General features: G+C 35.4%; 4 protein-coding genes across 6 annotated transcripts; 3 read left to right on the forward strand and 1 right to left on the reverse strand.

The window, feature by feature from the left end:
* Positions 1-742: 742 nt before the first annotated feature.
* LOC126655523 (3-ketoacyl-CoA synthase 19-like) lies at positions 743-2,395 on the reverse strand. The gene is made up of 2 exons (XM_050349744.1): positions 2,382-2,395; positions 743-1,993 (listed from the first exon to the last, which is right to left on the reverse strand). The coding sequence occupies exons 1-2, from the start codon at positions 2,393-2,395 to the stop codon at positions 814-816; spliced, it is 1,194 nt and encodes a 397-aa protein (XP_050205701.1). The 3' UTR covers positions 743-813.
* Positions 2,396-4,516: 2,121 nt separating this feature from the next.
* LOC126655668 (uncharacterized) lies at positions 4,517-7,241 on the forward strand. Its single transcript, XM_050349916.2, has one exon. The coding sequence runs from the start codon at positions 4,666-4,668 to the stop codon at positions 6,952-6,954; it is 2,289 nt and encodes a 762-aa protein (XP_050205873.1). The 5' UTR covers positions 4,517-4,665; the 3' UTR covers positions 6,955-7,241.
* Positions 7,242-7,391: 150 nt separating this feature from the next.
* On the forward strand, positions 7,392-12,270 carry LOC126657816 (glutamate receptor 2.5-like). Of its 3 annotated transcripts, XM_050352606.2 has the most exons (7): positions 7,392-7,457; positions 7,592-7,657; positions 8,090-8,287; positions 8,550-9,832; positions 10,331-10,646; positions 10,851-11,248; positions 11,514-12,270. In XM_050352606.2, exons 3-7 carry the CDS (start codon positions 8,188-8,190, stop codon positions 11,994-11,996), a joined length of 2,580 nt encoding a protein of 859 aa, XP_050208563.1. In that variant the 5' UTR covers positions 7,392-7,457; positions 7,592-7,657; positions 8,090-8,187; the 3' UTR covers positions 11,997-12,270. The 3 variants fall into 3 exon arrangements, with proteins under 3 accessions (XP_050208563.1, XP_050208565.1, XP_050208557.1); XM_050352608.2 differs by lacking the exons at positions 7,392-7,457; positions 7,592-7,657 and having other exon boundaries at positions 7,725-8,287; positions 10,851-11,252; positions 11,514-11,633; XM_050352600.2 differs by lacking the exons at positions 7,392-7,457; positions 7,592-7,657 and having other exon boundaries at positions 7,727-8,287.
* A 4,067-nt stretch (positions 12,271-16,337) lies between these two features.
* LOC130014742 (glutamate receptor 2.8-like) lies at positions 16,338-20,534 on the forward strand. Its single transcript, XM_056103713.1, has 6 exons — positions 16,338-16,720; positions 17,010-18,295; positions 18,772-18,867; positions 18,994-19,087; positions 19,346-19,743; positions 19,981-20,534. Exons 1-6 carry the CDS (start codon positions 16,456-16,458, stop codon positions 20,449-20,451), a joined length of 2,610 nt encoding a protein of 869 aa, XP_055959688.1. The 5' UTR covers positions 16,338-16,455; the 3' UTR covers positions 20,452-20,534.
* Positions 20,535-20,608: the final 74 nt, after the last annotated feature.

Below are 20,608 nucleotides of genomic sequence, written 5' to 3' on the forward strand. Positions count from 1 at the left end.
TAGTGGTAACATAATTTTAAGCTGTGTGAGTATATAATGTATAGTCTTAACTTTCTTGCTATTGGCATGAACTCTTTATTGTTGTTTATTGATAAAGAAAATAATACAATCAATTTTTTTTTAATTATTGAGGAAATAAAAAGAGATTAGCAATGAAATTCTCAATAAATATAATTTAATAACAACTATTAATTATTATGTTAACATTTGTTAATTATAAATAAGGTCAAATGACCAAAAAAAAGCCAAAATTTACATAAAATTTTTACAAAAGTTCAAACCTTTCAATTTTATCCAATTTATCCTAAAATGCATGATTTCGTTTCAATTATATCCAACTACAACTTATGTATGGTATTTCCACATTAGCGCCACGTAGGCGCCATATGAGCAAAATTACATAATTGAATATAATTGAAACGAAATCATATATTTTAGGACAAATTGGATAAAATTAAAAGGTTTGGACTTTTGTGAAACTTTGATGAAAGGGTCGGTCTTTTTTGATCATTTGGCCTATAATTAAATTCTTCTTGAATTATTGCTTAATTTGTTTTTTTATTGTAATTTTATGTTCTTTATAATTTATATATTTAAATTAATATCAATATTCAAATCTCCTCAATTTTTTTTTTCACTTTGTTAAATTTTATTTTTTCCAATATTTATAAATTCGATACTGCTTGTAATTATTTTTATTTAAAGAGTATACATTTATTTTTATTAAATTGGACACCTACCAATTATTTATTTGTTTTTTAAACCCTAACAATGTGCATAACATATATCTAGAACATAGTAAAAACATGAATATTAGCCTGAGAATTCTTCATTCATCCGCTGCATCTTCACAAAAGGATTAACAGCCATATTTGGTGGATAACTTGCGATGCAATCTTTCCAAACATTTTGATCCTCCAAGTTCTTCATAACCTTCCAAACACAATTATTACACTTAAATCCTGCTCCAAGGCTTATCATTAATATCTTGTCACCTTTCTTGAGCCTTTTCTTAGCCTCCATGTACCCTAACACGTACCATAAACCGCCCGACGATGTGTTTCCGAATCGATATAGTGCCATTCGAGTTGGTTCGACATCATACTTGCTTAGTCTTAAGTTCTCACCGACTTTATCGACAATTGCCTTTCCGCCAGGATGGACACAGAAGTGGTCTATTCCGGTTTTCAGATTGATTCTTGATTCGGAATTCGATTTTTTACGAAAATAAGATGAAATTAAGTACCGGAGAATTTCCCAAAATGGCAACGTTTTAGGAAGTAGGGTTTTGAGATTCAAAGTTAAAGCTTCACCAGCAGCTTTTGATAGGCTTCTTGAAAGGTAAAACCCTTTGTATCCAAGTTCATCCTCCGTTTCTATGCAAGAACCGTATGCTTCGTCGCTTGATCCGTGATGCGTACGGACAATTTGAGTCAGCTTCAGGATTGCTTTATTCTTGAAATCTCGATTATTCGTCAGGATCATCGAACAACCGCCGGATCGGAACAGAATATTCGAAAGCATCATTGATTTTTCTTTTCCTGAATACCAATTTTGCCCCATACACTCTGTACTTACAATAATAGCAAATTTATTCTGATGAGACTTGAACAATTGCTGAACTAAATCTATTCCCACTACACTTCCGCTACAACCCATTCCTGACAGGTTAAACGACTTTACGTTTTCTCTCATCTTGTAACGGTTGATTATCCGAGAAGTTACGGAAGGCACTGGAGTGAATAAAGAAACAGTAGTGACGAGTATATCAATTTCTGATGGAGAAATTCCGGTCCTGACGAAAAGCCTGTCGAGTGTATCGAAAGTCGCTTCGTCTAGCTCGGAAAATCCGTCTGCTAGAGAAGGTGTTTTTTCTCTACCTTCCAGGATGTTTCTTGGGCCGTAAGTTTCATCTCCTATTCCTGAGTTGATAATAGTACATAGTCTATCTAAGAATTTCTCCAAACAATATGTTGTTTGATTGAGTTTGGAACTTGGATATAATTATCTCTATTCAAAATATTAACGGACTATATATCTAATTTTTTTTAATAAAATGGTCAAAATTGTCTATTTTGCCTTAAAGATAAATTTGATCTCTACAATTTATTACAAATACAAATTAATACTCCCTCCGTCCCACTTTAGAAGTCCCATTTGACTTTACACACAGATTAAGAAAACATTAATTATTCTTGTCTTTTCATGTTTTTCCCCTATTAATGATAGTGGAATTTTCCATAAAACTCTTTTAAGATAACTAAAATAAGGGTAAAATGGAGTATTCAATGGAAAAGTATTCTAAAAATAGTAATGAGACTTTTTAAATGGGACATCCCAAAATAGAATATGGGACTTCTTAAACGGGACGGAGGGAGTACCTTTTAATAGTCATCTACAAGATAATACCAATTGATTTTTTTTAGAAAGAAGAAAAATCTGTACAAGATTATAGATAGTTCTTGTCAGTGTGCATTTAATGATATATCTCTCAACAATATTTGTTTACCGAGTTTGAAGATTGCAAAGAAAAATAAAAAGATGAAGACAAATTTACAAATTCAAAGTCAATAATTTATCACAAGATGATAACTTCATAAGTTAGAAAACTAAAAGAAATTGATGAAACTTAAGGCTGAACATCAGCAATGTCTGTAGTGTACTTTGAAGTTTTTCCATATTGCTTACCTATTTTCTAATAATTATCTGCCATCTTGAAACCTTGAGATATTTTAAGAAGTCGGGCTTGAAGAACTGAATTGGGGCTTAAAAAACTTTGGATTCTCATGTTTTGATTGATTTAAGAAAAAATTATAACCAAAAAGAAAAAATGAAAATAATTACGAAAATATTGTTGACTTTATTCATTTACAAAATACCGAGTTGACTTAAAAATATTTACAAATATACCAAAAAATAAAAATAATTATAAAAATACGGTACTTTATTAATAATTTATTGATTCTCTTAATAATTTTTTTAAAAAAAGTTAAAGAAATATAAAATTAATTTTTGTTTAAAATATTAAAATAATTATCAAATAAAAAATTTATTAAAATTAAGAGATAACTATTATAGTAAGTAATTATAGCACTTTTTCAACTTTTTACATTGAAAAATAAATAAATGCTATGCCAATAATAGTATTTTATTATTTTTTTTATGTCAAATTTAGGATAAAAATAATATTACGTTGGCGATGCTTTTTAAGAGTCCCTTTATTTTAAGGACCCTAAAATGGGTTTTACTTTTTTTTCTTCCAAAGATAGGATTCATTGATGATGATTGAAATACAAATAATTGAAAAATCATTTAACAAGATTTAAACATGATCTTTCAAATATCAACCACAAAAACTATGAAACAACTAATGTTACAAGCAAAAAATAATAGAAAAATAAGCCAAATTATAGAGAAGAATCTCGCCATAAAATTATCAACAACGATAAACAAAGTTTCGTTGGAACAAGGTCTATGATTTAAACACCCTTTTCCATTTAACCAACGATCCGCTCGATCAATTGAATCTTAACTTTCTAATCTTCATCTCCAATAGATTCCACAAAGATAGATCAAAATATATCGAATTTTTTTTAATCTTGATAAACTTGAATATGAAGCTCGAAGGATCGCTAAAATTGTTTGAATAATTCAAAAAATCAATACGCCAACCACAAATATATTCATAAAAATTTATTCAAACACACGATAATTTCATTCCGCAGAAATTATTTAACAAAAAACTTTAACAATAAAATTTACTCATACACACGATGAACTTCATTTCAAAGAGTTTATTGAACAAGAAAAATATTAAATATAAAAATCAATTTAGACGTAAAAAGGTGATTTTCCGATCAAGATCAGAAATCACCCTCTCCCGCCCTCCAAAAGTTTTGAACAAAAAGAAAAAAAAACTCTCTAGAGAAAAGGAAGAATGACCCTAAAATGAGTTTAACCTAAGAATTTCAAAGGGTATTGCTATTCGCCGCCCCCTTTTGCTTACCACCGCACAGGCAAAAGACATTTTCTGCCCTTTTAGAAAAATTTCGAAAAAAAAAAAACCAAGATTCTCTCAACTTATTCGAACACATTCGGAAAAATATGTAAAAAGCCGAGTAAAATGACGGATAACGAGTATAATTCGTCGGGAAACGAGTATCGACATTCGGAAACAAGTTTTTCCGGCTTTTCTGGGGTAATAATTAAATTTTTTAAATATTTTTTTAAATTTTTTCAAGGGGGACGATTGGATTTCACGTTCCCTCCAGAGGAGGGGACGATTGGATTTCACGTTCCCTCCAGAGGTTGTCGATTTCTATCTCGTTCCAAATCCGACATTTTCGTAAAATATGAATTTGTGAAAAGTTGAATGAGTTGAGAGGATTTAGTTTTTTTTTTATGAATTGGTTATCTATTGAAAATGTGAAAAGGGTAAAATTGTCCTTTGCCTGTGCGGTGCTAAGCAAAAGGGGGCGGCGAATAGCAATCCAGATTTCAAACGATCATGTTTTCAATTTACAATTGACTATAAAAAAAGCCCCGATTGGTTCCTTACCTTTGACACAACACAAAACTGGAAGTCTGAAAGTTTTCACTCTAAATTAATCACCACCCTACAACCGCCGTCTCCGTCGCGATCGTCACCAACATTGATCTCACAAAATGAGCTCTCCGACCACCTCCACTCAAAATCAAAACCCTAACTCCCCACAACAAGACCCAAACTCCACACAACAAGAAGAAAATCAAAATCCACCGCAATCAGATAATCCCCAATCTCCAAAAACCCTAACCCTAGAAATTCCCGACGACGAAGTAGAAGAAGATGAAGAAAACCCTAATCAAGACTCCGACTTAGAAGATACTACCCCTCACTTTTCTCCATCAGTTTCCGACAGCCACGTCTCCACCATCACCACCTCCACCACTACTACCACCACCGTCTCAGTCTCTCGCCGCGGCGGCCACGGAAAACGCAAGAAGAAACGTTCCGTTGAGCTCCAGAAGAAGAAATCCTTACAAAAGCTTGAGCTCTTAGGTAAAAATTTGAAAATTGTTCCTTTTAGACCTGTCAAAACCCTAGATTTTTCCTCTCATGAGTTTTTACTTAAAGGGCTTGGTTTATGGGAGTTTGTTCACTTGCAATTCGATGTTGATAATCTTCGTGCTGATTTCATTGCTCAATTAATTGCTAATTTTAACCCGAATGGCCGGTCTAGTTATGTGAATGGAGCTAGAATAAAGGTCAATCGTGCTGATTTGGCGCGCGCTTTGAGGCTTCCGGTGAAGAAGGATAAAGTGGAAACTGTGTTGGATGATAATGAGAGTAAAGAATCTATAGAATTCGTTGAGGAACTTGTGTCGACTTGGTTCTTGTTATATGACGACGATACATGGATGATGTCGGATGAAATATGGAACTTTAATAAATTGATTAAAGATGGGAACTTTGATAAGGTTGATTGGTCTAAGTTGATTTGGTTGATGGTTGAGAAGGAGTTGACTGCAGCCCCTAGTTTAGGGAATTGTTATTATGCCTCCCATTTGCAGCTTTTGATTAAATCACAGAAGGATGAGTTGTTTAAGGAAGAAGTTGTTGAAATGGAGGTAGATGTTAAGAAGGCGGATGAGGAGGCGGAAGATGTGAAGATAAATGAGGAAATCCACGAAGTGTCAGAGTTGGAGGAGCATAACATTGAATTGAGTCTTGGTGGTTTGGATAATGTGGTGAAAGATGACGATGATGAGAAAGAGAAGGAGGAGGAGGAAGATGGAAAGGAGGGTGTTGGTGATGGTGATGGGGATGCTATGGATTTCGAGGAAAGTAAGGATGATGAAGAACAAGGGCAATGGCGAATGAACAGCATGGATGGGGGTTTTCTGCAGCGTTGTGGTGAAGTTGGGGTTCTGGAATGCGAGGTGCAAAGAAAACAGGAAGATAATGACGGAGAGGAAGAAGGAAATGAAGGGGAAGGGGAGGATGTAGAGGAAGAAGAGGATGAGGAAATGGGCTTCAATATTTCACCTAAAGGGGATGGTTTGAGGGGCTTAAGTTCTGAGAATCTTATTGCAGCCATGGAGGCATCACAAATTCCTTTTAGTTCAGGGGTAGAAATTCATGATAATGTGCCATCCGGAGACTTTCTTACATCTATGGTTGATACACAGCCAATATCTGGCAGTTCATCACTTTTTAATAATGGTAATGTAAACAAGAGAGCAATTGAGCATCTTGAGGATGATATGCCCCAGCATTCACTTAATGGTACCAATAAGAAAATGAGGAGTGATGTACCTTGGGGTATGATGAAATCACCATCTGTTTCTGAAGTTGATGTGTATTTCGACCAAATGGAATATATAGCGGGCAAAACAAGGGCGTTATGTAAGGAAAAGGAGCAAACTATTCAGGAAATGAGTGTGCAGCAGCAAATGCTGATGAATGAATTGCAGGAGCGAGATAACTATATTGACCATTTGGTCAAGGCAAAGATGGAGGAGCAACAGAAGAGACAGGTGGAGACATACAGGTATGAACATGAATTACAAATGATGGGAAATCTTTTAGAAGGTTACAGAAAGGCTCTGAAAGAGACTCACAAGTCATTTGCAGCATACCGAGCAAAATGCTCACTACCTGAAGTACCAATTTACAAGGATACTGGGGTTGGGGGTCTTGTTTTGAGCACCATGGAACTGGAGAAGCTGCGTCTGAAACAAGAGGAAGAAAAAAGACTCAGCCGGTTATTTATTGAGAAGATGATCAAGGAATTTGAAGCAGAGTGGACTATTAAATTTGAAGCATGTAATGATAGAGTTGAGGTATTGTGTAACAGTGTGCTCGAGGCTGAAAAGAAAGTCAGCCTCTTGAAGGAAGATTGGAAATATAAAGTTTTAAAGAAGTTGGAAGCTGCTACAGCTGAAGAATGTATTACGCATGAGTCTGTTTAGAGTTTTGTGAGATTGTAGGTTAATGGCAGCTCTTATATGCAAGTTGAAACAGCCCCCACTTTGTATTACCGGGAACTATAAGCCTTGGTATATTATTGTTGCCACATTATTCTGTCACTTCTAATATATGTTTCCTCAGTAGTTTGCATTAATACAATATTGTTTTTGTGTTTTTATAATTTATGATGTGAATTGAAGTTCCCAGTTTCCATCTTTTGTACTGTTCATATTTGACTCCAGAAGTCAGATGATTGTGAAAATGTTATAAATAATATATATGAATTTTGGATGATTTCATCTCATTATGATTTGGTGGTCATTTAAATTCACTACAGTCTGCATTGATATCCCTTACTGTATGTTCTCTAAGAATCTTGGTGAATTTTAGTACTTTCTACGAAACTGACCAAACTAGATTATTTTTTGGTCTGGATTTATGAACCTTCAGTGACAGGGGACTCAAGTTCGAAAAATATAAGTACATGGATCCTATGCCGAAAAAGGTACACGTACAAGGATTCAAATATGCATTTTACCATTAAGAATCAAGTTGTAGTTTGATTTAGATCTGTCAAACAACTTGGCATTATATGCTGGGTATAAAGTTTAATTGATGGTTTAATATTACTGATATCAGCTTAAACAAAGACTTGAACCAGTCTAATCTTCGAGTTCAACGCCTTATTGAAGTCAACTAATTAAGGTAAGCACAGCTCATTGACATTACAAGAATTACATTTATATGTACAAGTGGAGTCATGCTTGGGATAAACCTGTATAATTTTCTCATACTTTAACATAATTCATGCTGTGAAGTTATAAAATAACTGTGTTGTTAAGTCAACTTATGATAATCTTTTCTTTATAAGACAGGCACCTCTGTGGCATGGTAGTTCCAAGTAATGCTTGCATCCTTGGAAGAAGTAAATTGTGTCTTTTCCGAATGAAATCAAATTTCTGGCTTAAAAATGGCAAGCACAATGTCTCTAAATCATTAGTTATTAGGCTTTGGAGAGTCGAATGAATGTTATTATACACAGTAGTGAAGTCTAACGATATCTATTCTCAATGGCAAAGAAAATTTGTGCATCTTATTGCTTCCTGCTCTGCCTAATCATTGTTTCTATAACAACAGACTCATTAGATGATTCTTCAGGCAAACAGTCTAAGAAGCTCAAATTAGGAGTCATAGTAGATTTAACTTCCCATGAAGGGAAGGAAGAAAAAATAGCAATGCAGTTGGCAATTGAAGATTTTTATGCCAATTCCAGTCATCGTCCCATGTTACAAGTCAAAAACTCGCATGGAGATCCCACGAAAGCCGTTTCCTCAGGTAAGGATATCTCTGATGGCACCTAGTTTCGCATGGATACATCTATGGTGCATTAGAATCCTACTTTTCTGTGTATTGTTCTTGTTTCTGAAAATGTTTATGGAACTCTGAAACTCTTTATTTATAACTATTTCTTGTTACAAAAAGTTCTTTTTGTTTTTACCTAATTCGTTAGTATTCTCGTTTCATCATTTCCGTTTCTGTGCTGCATAGCTTTATCGGTAGCTATATTCTTATTCTAACATGAATAACTGAAAATCAGCTAAGACACTCATCAAGAACCATCATGTACCAGCAATCCTAGGCTTGGGGACCTGGGAAGAGGCTGCCCCTGTTGCGAAGCTTGGTGATGAATCTAAAGTTCCTGTTCTTTCCCTGGCAAACATAATACCGCAGTGGTCATTCCAGCGGTTGCCTTTTTTGATTAATGCAGCTCGCAGCCAACTTGCTCAGATGAAAGCTGTGGCAGCTATAATTCAGAGCTGGCAGTGGCGAAAAGTAAATGTCCTATATGAAGATATTCCTTCAACAATTTCAGGTATCTTTCCGTATTTAATATCTGCTCTTCGAGATGCAGGCTCTGAGATTAATGACCTTCTGCCTCTGCCTACACATTCGATATCAGAATCACTAAGGCACCTTAAGAATGGTCAATGCAGAGTTTTCATTGTTCATACTTCTGCAGAAATAGCGAATACTATCTTTAAAGAAGCAAAGAAATTAGGAATGATGGAAAATGAATTTGTGTGGATCACGACTGTTGGCATTACGAATTTGATCGATACATTTAATTCATCTGTCATTTCATCGATGCAAGGTGTTGTAGGAGTCAAAAGTTACTATTCTCAATCTAGCAGGCGATTCAAAAACTTCTACTCTAGATTTCGGAAAAGGTTCCTATTGCAATACAAACACGATTCATTTCCAGAACCCGGGATTAATGCTTTACAAGCTTATGATGCTATATGGGCTGTAGCTCTGGCAATGGAAGGATTTCCATTCCAAAAGTTTCTTCAGAATACGAACAATAGCCTTCCTATGGCAGCGGTAAGAGGACAGAAGCTTTTGAGCAGAATAAAAGAAAACAACTTTGAGGGTTTAACTGGAGCATTCATTTTGAGAAAGGGAATGCTTGCTTCTGCTAATATTTTCCGGATAACTAATGTCATAGGGAAGAGTTATCGAGAAGTTGGATATTGGACTGAGAAACTGGGTTTCTCAGAAACCATCGACATCAGTGAAAAGTATAGCAAGTCAATGAAAATTCTAGGACAGGTATTTTGGCCTGGAAATCCTTGGTTAGTACCTAGAGGATGGTCAGCACCAACTAATGATAGGCCCCTTAAAATAGGAGTTCCTACGACGAATACACATAAGGAGTTTATAGAAGTCGAACCTGATCCTCATAAGGGTTATGTAACTGTTTCAGGATTTACCATTGATGTCTTCAAATCCACCCTCGAATCTCTACCCTATGCCTTGCCGCATATTTTTGTTCCTTTCAATGGAACCTATGATTCTCTGGTTCAGCAAATTAAACTTCAGGTATTTATATTTGGGTAAATTTATATTGTGTCGGAATTTTTCTGAATCTTCTATTTTAATGCTTGAATTTTTATTTCTCTTAAAATAGTGATTCAATATTTTTAAAATTGTTTCAAAAGAGTGCTTTGTGCCATTTTCCAATCATCGGACTACTGACTAGACCAGAAGTAAATTTTCAATTTGTTGATTGGTCATTTGATTCCACATAAACAAGTGTAGATTTGCACACACTATCATTTTTTTGCTAATATGATTATGGTCTTTTAAGCACATCGATGGCTGAAAAACGGCTAAAAGTATTTGTTTGATATATCTTTTAACTGTTGAAATACTAATTTAAAAGAAACAAAAATGCTGATAATGAAACAGCAGAGTTGGGAAAGTTTAGACACCATCGATACAATTTTCTATATATTTATCACTTTTGTTCCAGCAACCTCAGGCGTGCGTGTATATTTTTTACGATTACAACTAACTTATTTACTTGCATTTGATAAGATTTTTGATGCAGTAGTTGCTGATACAGCAATAGTCGCGAATCGTTGCCAATACGCGGAGTTCTCGCAGCCTTATGCCGAGCCAGGCCTCCAAATTGTGGTGTATGTTAAGCCTAAAAAATTCAACAAAGGTGGGTTGTTTAGAAAACCATTGACAACATCTATGTGGGTCATCACAGGAGCAATCAACATTTATAATGGATTGGTTGTTTGGATAATTGAGAGACACTACAACAGACAGTTAGTTCAATTCCCTTTCTGGGAGCAAATTGGTAGAATGCTCTCAAGTGCATTCATCACACTCTTTTCATTAAAAGGTAGCAATTGCATCATAAATTCATTTTTTTTCCTTATAAGCAAGAACTAAAAACGCAAAAAGTTGATATGTTGCATGGAAACTTCTCTAGTTTCGGAAAAACCTTGTGAAATTCTGAAACTCTATATTTATAACATTTTCCGTTTCGTTGTTTTTTTTGTTTCCGTGCTACGTGTGCAGTGTTGATATTATTTCTTCTTTGTAGGTGATAAAATGCATAGCAATTTGTCTCGGATGGCAATGGCGGCATGGCTTTTTGCTGCACTGGTCATCACTCAAAGTTTCACTGCCAACTTAACGACCTTGCTCACTATTGAAAGACTTGATCCAGTTCTTGTAAATGTTGAGACATTGAAGGCGAGTAGAGCAAAAGTGGGGTGCGACGGGAACTCGTTTGTCGTGAACTATTTGGAACAAGCTCTCGGTTTTGATCCTGAAAATATTGTAAAAGTGTATTCAAGTGATCATTATGCTCAGGCTCTTTCTAGTGGAAAAATAGCTGCAGCATTTTTAGAAGTTCCATATGTCAAAGTTTTCCTTGCCAAAAATTGCATAGGATTCAGTACTTCAGGACCAACATATAGAGTTGGAGGCTTTGGATTTGTGGGTATCAACCAAAAATTAAATAGCATTATATTGCATGTGAACTTATTAAAATCCCACATTTCATCGTTCCATTTCTATTTCCGAAAACACTTTTGAAATTCATAATATTTATATTTATAACCTAAATATTTTTTTAAAAGTCATTCCACCATTTTATGTTTCAGTATTTATAGTTTCAGTGTTTTTCTTTCCGTGCATCGACTAATAAGTCAAACCATCATTTTCCAACGGGAGTTAAGATTTTGATGCTGTGCTGTTACAGGTATTCCCAAGGAATTCACCATATCTTCCTGACATTTCAGAAGCCATTCTGAGAGTAGCAGAAAGTGGTAGACTCAAGGATCTTGAAAGCTCTATGACATCCAACTACAAATGTGCCGCCTCCAAGTCAGATAATCATGACAGCTTGGGAGTAAGTAGTTACTGGGGTATTTTTGCGATCACTGGAGGAACATCTACATTAGCTGTTTTACTCTTTGTCATTGGTCGTATCCGTGAAAGGCAGCACCAACCAGTGGATGGACATCAGAATGATCCTATGGCCGATGAACACCAGCAGCAGCAGCAGCAACAACAACAACGGGAACCACAGCTCCAACAACATGATCCTATGGCCGATGAACACCAGCAGCAGCAACAATGGGAACAACAGCTACAGCAACATGATCCTATGGCGGATGAACATCATTTGCCTGATCAACTGCAGCAGCATCAAGATCATGCTGTGGATGAGCATTTCATATGAACTGTTAGCACGGATATATTCTTTATGCAAATATCCAAGAAAATGATATGATCCGAAACATCAAGAAAAACTCCGGTAAACACAGAATTCAAAACAACCTAACACAGAATTCAAAACAACCTTCATCCATACTGTCATAATAAAGCAAAGGGGAAACCTATCTCAAGGTCTCCAAGGTCCCTTAGAAATTAATTGGGGCTCATCAAGTCCTTGTATTGCTACTTTTTCAATTATCAAGTGAATGGATAAGGCTCCGATACCATATTATATTCCATCTTATAAGTGCAAATGTCCAACCAATATTTAAATAGATGACCATTCACACACACAACTAATGTGAGATTTTCCAATTCAACAACTTTGAGTACTTTCTATAAAATTCTTATCGAATTAGATATTTTTCGATCTGGATTAACACGTTCGAACCTTCCGTGACGGAGGACTCAAGTTTGACAAATATAAGTACATGGATCCAATGCCGAAATGGGAACAAGTTACAAGTACAAGGATTTAAATATGCGTTTTACTGTTAAGAATCAAGTAGTAGTTTGATTCAGATCTGTTAAACAACTTGGCATTTTATGCTGCATATAGAGTCTAGTTGATGGTTTAATATTCTGTCAAAACACTTAAACAAAGACTTTGAACCAGTCTAATCTTAGAGTTGAATGCCTTGTTAAAGTCAATTGACTCAATTGACATTGCAAGAATATCAATTATATGTACAAGTGGTGTCATGCTTGGGATAAATCTCTGCAATTTTCTCTACTTCAACTATATGTATGTTCTTAAGTAGGTGGTGAACAAAAGTTTGAGCCGACCGCTTTAGCCGACCAAACCGATGACTTTAGATCAGTTTGGTTTCAGTTTTCGATTTTTTTTCCAGGTTGGTTTATGTTTGCACTGGCCCAAAAAGAGCTCATATGGGCTAATTCGGGTTTTTGAGCCCAAAAGCCATCAACTATCCTTTTGTTTCTATCTTAGCTTAATAGTTATCTTTTTTAGTAATTATCTTATTTTTAGTCATTATCTTAATTATTTAGTTTAGTATTATCTAAATAAGAGATTGTATCTCACTAGACTAGGTTTTCTATTTTAGGGTTTGTCCGCTATAAATAGCTAGCTTTAGGTTTGTATTAACTACAACTCAAATCAATCAAACAAATACAACTTCAAAGCCCTGTGCTTTTCTATCCCCAACCTCCGCGGTTGGTTAATTTAGGAGTAGTTTTCAGTATTAATCTCGCCTGAGTTCATAACTCCCAGATTATTACTATTAGATCACGTGGTTAAGTGTCTTTAACCAAACAACACACTTTTCTGACTAAATTTCGGTCTAAAGCATACTTCCATACAGAACCCATTATAAATTCAAAGATTCGCGTGTCTGGAAATTTTCCACGCAAACATCTTTTGGCGACTCCACTGGGGACGTGTTATGGTCGACACAAGGACTGCATTTAAGAAGGAAAGTGTCAAATTCAGACTCTTTGCAAGCTGTGGTGCGATCATAGTTTTGATCAAATCATGTCTTATTATTCGAGTCAACTATCAGTGATCATAGAGAATATGAGAGCCGAACGTGCTGCTATCCAAAGGGAGATCATGGCCGATTTTAATAAATTAAATTCGGCTATAAATAATCTTGCTAAGGTGTTAGGAGGCGAACAGATCAAAGAGCCAGCCTATGACTACGAGATCACCGAGTTTTCTTTAATCTCTACTGGAGAGATTGATAGTGTTGATGAAATCCACACCGATGATGACATCAACGCCGATCTTGACGTTAGTGATACTGAGACCGAAGAAGCTTACATCAATAATGATCCTAATATTAATATTAACCTTGATGATATCAAGGATGATATTTCTAGGCAAGTCAACGATACTGGGGGGCATGGGCGATCTCCATTCCTTTTAAGGGGTCAAATACCATCGGATTTTGTACAAACCGATATTGCTGATGATGAAAACACCGAGAGGCAAGGCCGATCACCATTCGCCTTGATAAGTCATGCCGAATCGATTGTTAAGAATCTACCAAGGTATGTGTCGCGGTCAATGATTCATGGAAAATGGAATGAAATTTTTAGTCAAGGTACAACTTACTTTTTACTATATTTTCGGTCAAAAATCAATATATGAAAGAACAGATTAAGCCGATTTATAATAAAAAGTTTCGCTTTAAATTTTGGACGATCTATTTAAAACAACCACGAAGGAAAAGAAAAGGTTGATCGTTTAAAATTGAAAGTAAGCCGATCACAATATTACAAATTGGTTGATGTTGTGTTAAGTGATCGGTTAAAAAATAAGCGAAGGTGGCCGATCAACAATGACGTTATTTTTAAAAAATTAAATTGATCGGCCAAGTGACGATTAATGCATTTTAAAAGTCCAAGTATGCCGATTCAATGGGTTAAGAAAGTGGTTCAGTGACATTGTGAATCGGCCAATTAAATTATTTGTGGAATGGGAAAAGCTAATATGATGACATGGCGATTAAAAAGAGATTCAGAGTTCAAAAGTAAGGGTTGCTTCGGAGATCAAAGACACGCGATAAAAATACGTCTTCTCACCTTACTTGACATTCAGCTAAAAAGACGTGGGGGGCATTGTTTGCACTGGCCCAAAAAGAGCTCATATGGGCTAATTCGGGTTTTTGAGCCCAAAAGCCATCAACTATCCTTTTGTTTCTATCTTAGCTTAATAGTTATCTTTTTTAGTAATTATCTTATTTTTAGTCATTATCTTAATTATTTAGTTTAGTATTATCTAAATAAGAGATTGTATCTCACTAGACTAGGTTTTCTATTTTAGGGTTTGTCCGCTATAAATAGCTAGCTTTAGGTTTGTATTAACTACAACTCAAATCAATCAAACAAATACAACTTCAAAGCCCTGTGCTTTTCTATCCCCAACCTCCGCGGTTGGTTAATTTAGGAGTAGTTTTCAGTATTAATCTCGCCTGAGTTCATAACTCCCAGATTATTACTATTAGATCACGTGGTTAAGTGTCTTTAACCAAACAACACACTTTTCTGACTAAATTTCGGTCTAAAGCATACTTCCATACAGAACCCATTATAAATTCAAAGATTCGCGTGTCTGGAAATTTTCCACGCAAACAGTTTAAGTTTTGAATTTTGAAAATGCCAAATGTTGTAAAAAGGCCAAACCTTTCACAAAAATTTCACAAAAGTCCTGACTTTTCAATTTTGTCGATTTTGGCCAAAACACAAAAGTCCTGACCTTTCAATTTTGTCGATTTTGGCCAAAAATGAATTATTTGGTTTCACAAAAGTCCTGACCTTTCAATATTTGGCATGCCACATAGGCGCCACATAGGCGTCACATAAGCAAATTGAAATCAAATTGAGAGTTGGTGAAACCAAATAATTTGTTTTTGGCCAAAATCAACAAAATTGAAAGGTCAGGACTTTTGTGAAACTTTTATGAAAGTTTTGGGTTTTTTACGATATTTGGCCTTTTGAAAATCAAAATTAACCGAACTGATTGAATAACCGAAATTTTCATTTTTTTTAAAAAAATTTCTTTGTTTTCTTTATCAGTTTTAACTGAACTGACCAGATTTTTTCTTACAATGGTTTTTGGTTGGGTCTTTGAATTTTGTATGGTCGATTCGGTTTCAGTTATAGTATATGTTTGGTCGGTTTTGGTTTTGAGCTTGGGGGAGTTCGGTTTTAACCAAATACTCGCCCTTTGAAGCGATAAAATAATTGTGTTGCCAAGTCAACTTATTATAATTCTTTGACAGGAAGCACTGTGGCATGGTAGTTCCAAGGAACCCGGAAGGAATCCACCCTCTCGGAAGTGATATTCAAATGACAAGTTGTGTCTTCTTTATACATTGTTAACTTGCCTATTTACAAAAAAACTTAACTTTGAATTTTAAACATTTTTTAATTAATACCTAATCCTTTTAATTTTTTTCCAATTGAATCCTATGTATTTAAGTTTCTTTCAATTCTGCCCTTCCCATTCTAATTGACATAATTGAGCTAATGGCACCGGACCTAAAAATTAAAAGATAAAAAACATTTAATGACATAATGATACTTTTTTTACTGAACAAATATATTGAACACTATTTCAATTTTTTTTTCGGTTATTAGATTTTTTTTTCACATTTCAATGTTTCAGGTCCAGTGCCAAGTGGAATGATACATAAGGAATATCCGTCCAAATTTGTTTCAATTTGATTGGAATGGTAGAATTAGAAAAGAAATTGAAAGAATTGGATATAATTGCAAAATGTTTAAAAGTTTAGTACTATTTTTTTGGTCATCTTGTTAAATTAACACTTAAATTGAAGTCAAATCTCCAGCTCAAAAATGGCAGGTGCAACGTTTCTAAATCATCAGTTATATATATTTCCTTGGAGAGTCAAATGAATGTCATGATACACAGTACTGAAGTCTAACCATATCTGTCTTCAATGGCAAGAAAAATAAGTGCATCCTATTGCTTCATACTCTGCCTGATCATTGTTTCGTTAACAACAGACTCGTTAAATGATTCTTCAGACAAACAGTTTAAGAAGCGCAATTTAGGAGTCATAGTAGATTCAACGTCCCGTGAAGGGAAGGAAGAAATCGTAGCAATGCGGATGGCAATTGAAGATTTCTATGCCAATTGTAGTCATCGTCCCACGTTACAAGTTAAAAACTCGCACGGAGATTCCATCAAAGCAGTTTCCTCAGGTCAGGATTTCTCTACTGATACCTAGTTTCGCATGGCTATGTTGCTAACGTAAGTTGCACTCCTGTGAGTCTCGTTTTCATTTTTCGAAAATGCTTCTGAAACTATATATTAATAACAGTTTTTTTTTCTATAAAATGTTATTTTGTTGCTTCCTGTTTCAGGAATTTTCTTGTTTCAGTATTTCCATTTCGGTGCATCATAGCTTCTAATTGATGAATAATTAGCATCTTAGCTTTATGAATTAAGTTGTTGATATATTCTTGTACTAACTTAGTAACTCAAAAACAGCTAAAACACTAATCAAGAAGCATCATGTACTGGCAATCCTAGGCATGGGAACCTGGCAAGAGGTTGCGCTTGTTGCGGAGCTTGGTGATAAATCTAACGTTCCTGTTCTTTCCCTGGCAAATGTAATGCCACAGTGGTCATACCAGCGTTGGCATTTTCTGATCAATTCAGCTCGCAGTCAATTTGCTGAGATGAAAGCTGTGGCAGCTGTAATTCAAAGCTGGCAATGGCGAAAAGTAAATGTCCTATACGAAGATATCCCTTCAACTGTCTCGGGTATCTTCCCGTATTTAATATCTGCTCTCCAGGATGCAGGTTCTGAGATTAATGACCTTCTGCCTCTGTCTCCTCTGCCTGTGCCTTTGCTATCAGAATCACTAAAGCGCCTTAAGAATGGTCAATGCAGAGTTTTCATTGTTCACACTTCTGCAAAATTAGCAAATATTATCTTTACAGAAGCAAAAAAGTTAGGAATGATGGAAAATGAATTCGTGTGGATCACGACTGTTGGCATTACGAATTTGATTGATACATTTAATTCATCTGTCATTTCATCGATGCAAGGTGTTGTAGGAGTCAAAAGTTACTATCCTCAATCTAGCAAGCGATTCAAAAACTTCTACTATAGATTTCGGAAAAAGTTCCATTTGCTATACAAACACGATCCATTTCCAGATCCAGGGATAAATGCTCTGCAAGCTTATGATGCTATGCGGGCTGTAGCTCTGGCAATGGAAGGATTTCCATTCCGAAAAGTTCTTCAGAACTCGAACAATAGCTTTCCTATGGTAAGAGGACATAAGCTTTTGAGCAGAATAAAAGAAAACAACTTTGAAGGTTTAACTGGAGCATTCATTTTGAGAAAGGGAATGCTTGCTTCTGCTAACACTTTCCGGATAGTTAATGTTGTCGGAAAAAGTTATCGAGAAGTCGGATATTGGACTGAGAATTTTGGTTTCTCAGAAACCATTGACATTGGTGAAAAGTATAGCAAGTCAATGCAGATTCTAGGACATATATTTTGGCCTGGAAATCCTTGGTTAGTACCTAGAGGATGGGCAGCACCAACTAATGATAAGCTACTTAAAATAGGAGTTCCTATGACAAATACACATAAAGAGTTTATAGATGTCAAACATGTTCTTCATAAGGGTAATTTAACTGTTTCGGGATTTTCCGTCGATGTCTTCAAATCCACACTCGAATCTTTACCCTATGCCTTACCATATATTTTTGTTCCTTTCAATGGAACCTATGATTCTCTGGTTGAGCATATTAAACTTCAGGTATATAATATTTAGGAAAATTTATATTGTATCTGATCTAAACTTTTCTGAATCTCCTATTTTAATGCATGTAGTTTTCTTTTTTTAAAAATTAGTGATTCAATTTTTTAAATTTTTTTATCAAGGGAGTGATTTGAGCCATTTTTATCATCAAACTACTAAAAAGACAAAAAGTAAATTTTAAATTTATTGATATAGTTTCAGTTTCATTCCTAATTAACAAGTGTATCATTTGCTCACACTATCATTTTTTTGCTTTTAATCTTTTTAGCACATCAATGACTGAAAAATGGTGCAAAGTATTTGTTTAATATATTTATAAAAGTTGAAATACTAATTTTTAAAAAACAAAAACAAAAATGCAGATACTGAAACAACAGATCCAGAAAAGTTCGGAGACCATTGGTATGATTTTTCTATATATTTGTCACTTTGTTCCAGCAACATAACTAACTTGTTTACTTGCATTGTAAAAGAGTTTTGATGCAGTAGTTGCTGATACTGCAATAGTTGCACATCGTTGCAAATACGCAGAGTTCTCGCAGCCCTATGCCGATCCAGGCCTCCAAATTGTGGTGTATGTTAAGCCTAAAAGATTCAACAAAGCTGGGTTGTTTGCAAAACCATTGACAGCATCCATGTGGACCTTCACAGGGATAATCAACATTTATAATGGAATTGTTGTTTGGATAATTGAGAGACACTACAACAGACAGTTAGTTCAAGGCCCTATCTGGGAGCAAATTGGCAGAATGCTCTCAACCTCATTCATCACACTCTTTTCACTAAAAGGTAGCGATCACATCATAAATTCAATCGATTTCCTTATGAGCAAGAACTGAACATACAAAGAGCTGATAAGTTACTAGTCCGTATTGTACGGGAACTTCTCTAGTTTCCAAAAAAAGCTTTTAAACTCCGAAACTCTATATTTATAACATACTCTCATAAGAAATATCGTTTTGCAATTTCCTGTTCCGTTGTTTTCTGTTTCCGTGTTACATATATAGATGCAAGTGCATAGTGTTTGATATTATCTATCCTTTCTAGGTGATAAATTGCATAGCAATTTGTCTCGGATGGCAATGGCAGCTTGGCTTTTTGTTGCACTGGTCATAACTCAAAGTTTCACCGCCAACTTAACGACCTTGCTCACTGTAAAAAGACTTGATCCGATTCTTGTTACTGTTGAGACATTGAAGGAGAGTAGAGCAAAAGTTGGGTGTGATGGGAGCTCTTTTGTTGTGAAATATTTGGAACAAGCTCTAGGTTTCGATCCTGAAAATATTGTGAGAATGTATTCAGGAGATCATTATGCTGAGGCACTTTCTACTGGAGAGATAGCTGCAGCATTTCTGGAGGTTCCATATGTCAAAGTTTTCCTTGCCAAAAATTGCAAAGGATTCAGTACTTCAGGACCAACATTCAGAGTTGGAGGCTTTGGATTTGTGGGTATCTATCAAAAGTTAAAAAGCATTATCATCGATACTGCACGAAAGCTATCAGAATCCTACGTGAAAATGCATATGAAACTCAAAACTTTATATTAATTACAAATTCTTATAAACAAATCTCCTTTCGCCATTTTCCGTTTCAGCATTTTTGATATAGGTGTTTTTCTTTCCGTGCAACATAGATTATCGACTTACATCCTGAATATTGATTCTGATGCTGTGTTGTTACAGGTATTCCCAAGGAATTCTCCATATCTTCCTGACATTTCAGAAGCCATTCTGAGAGTAGCAGAAAGTGGTAGACTCAAGGATCTTGAAAGCTCTATGACATCCAACTACAAATGCGCCGCCTCCAAGTCAGATAATCATGACAGCTTGGGACTAAGTAGTTACTGGGGTATTTTTGCGATCACTGGAGGAACATCTACATTCGCTGTTTTACTCTTTGCCATTGGTCGTATCTGCGAAAGGTGGCACCAACAAGTGGATGGACAGCAACAACATCCACAGCAATATGATCCTATGGCTGATGAACAGCAGCAGCAGCCGCAACAACGAGAACAGCAGCAGCACGATCCTGCCGCAGATGAGCAGCAGCCGCCACAACAACACGATCCTACGGCAGATGAACATCATTTGCCTGATCAACTGGAGCAGCATCAAGATCATGCTGTGGATGAGCATTTCATGCCCAGTAGATAGTAACAACAGTATGATTCTGTTGCAGACGAATTCAGTGGTGTACCTAGACATATAATTCCAGACGACAAACAATACAACTGTGCTTCGGCATTTTTTATTTCATAACTTATTTATTTTTAATCAGAATTTTTAGGAGATATTATTTGATTTTATTTTT

Source organism: Mercurialis annua, linkage group LG7 (assembly GCF_937616625.2).
Source record: "Mercurialis annua linkage group LG7, ddMerAnnu1.2, whole genome shotgun sequence".
Classification (NCBI taxonomy): domain Eukaryota; kingdom Viridiplantae; phylum Streptophyta; class Magnoliopsida; order Malpighiales; family Euphorbiaceae; genus Mercurialis; species Mercurialis annua.

Bases quoted from the DNA above. Each gene is read 5' to 3' on its own strand.
- LOC126657816 (XM_050352600.2), top strand. From the start codon at position 8,023: ATGGCAAAGAAAATTTGTGCATCTTATTGCTTCCTGCTCTGCCTAATC. The intron at 8,288-8,549 runs GTAAGGATATCT...ACTGAAAATCAG, and splicing joins CACGAAAGCCGTTTCCTCAG to CTAAGACACTCATCAAGAAC. The intron at 11,249-11,513 runs GTGGGTATCAAC...GTGCTGTTACAG, and splicing joins GAGTTGGAGGCTTTGGATTT to GTATTCCCAAGGAATTCACC.
- LOC126655668 (XM_050349916.2), top strand. From the start codon at position 4,666: ATGAGCTCTCCGACCACCTCCACTCAAAATCAAAACCCTAACTCCCCA.
- LOC130014742 (XM_056103713.1), top strand. From the start codon at position 16,456: ATGGCAAGAAAAATAAGTGCATCCTATTGCTTCATACTCTGCCTGATC. The intron at 16,721-17,009 runs GTCAGGATTTCT...ACTCAAAAACAG, and splicing joins CATCAAAGCAGTTTCCTCAG to CTAAAACACTAATCAAGAAG. The intron at 19,088-19,345 runs GTAGCGATCACA...TATCCTTTCTAG, and splicing joins CACACTCTTTTCACTAAAAG to GTGATAAATTGCATAGCAAT.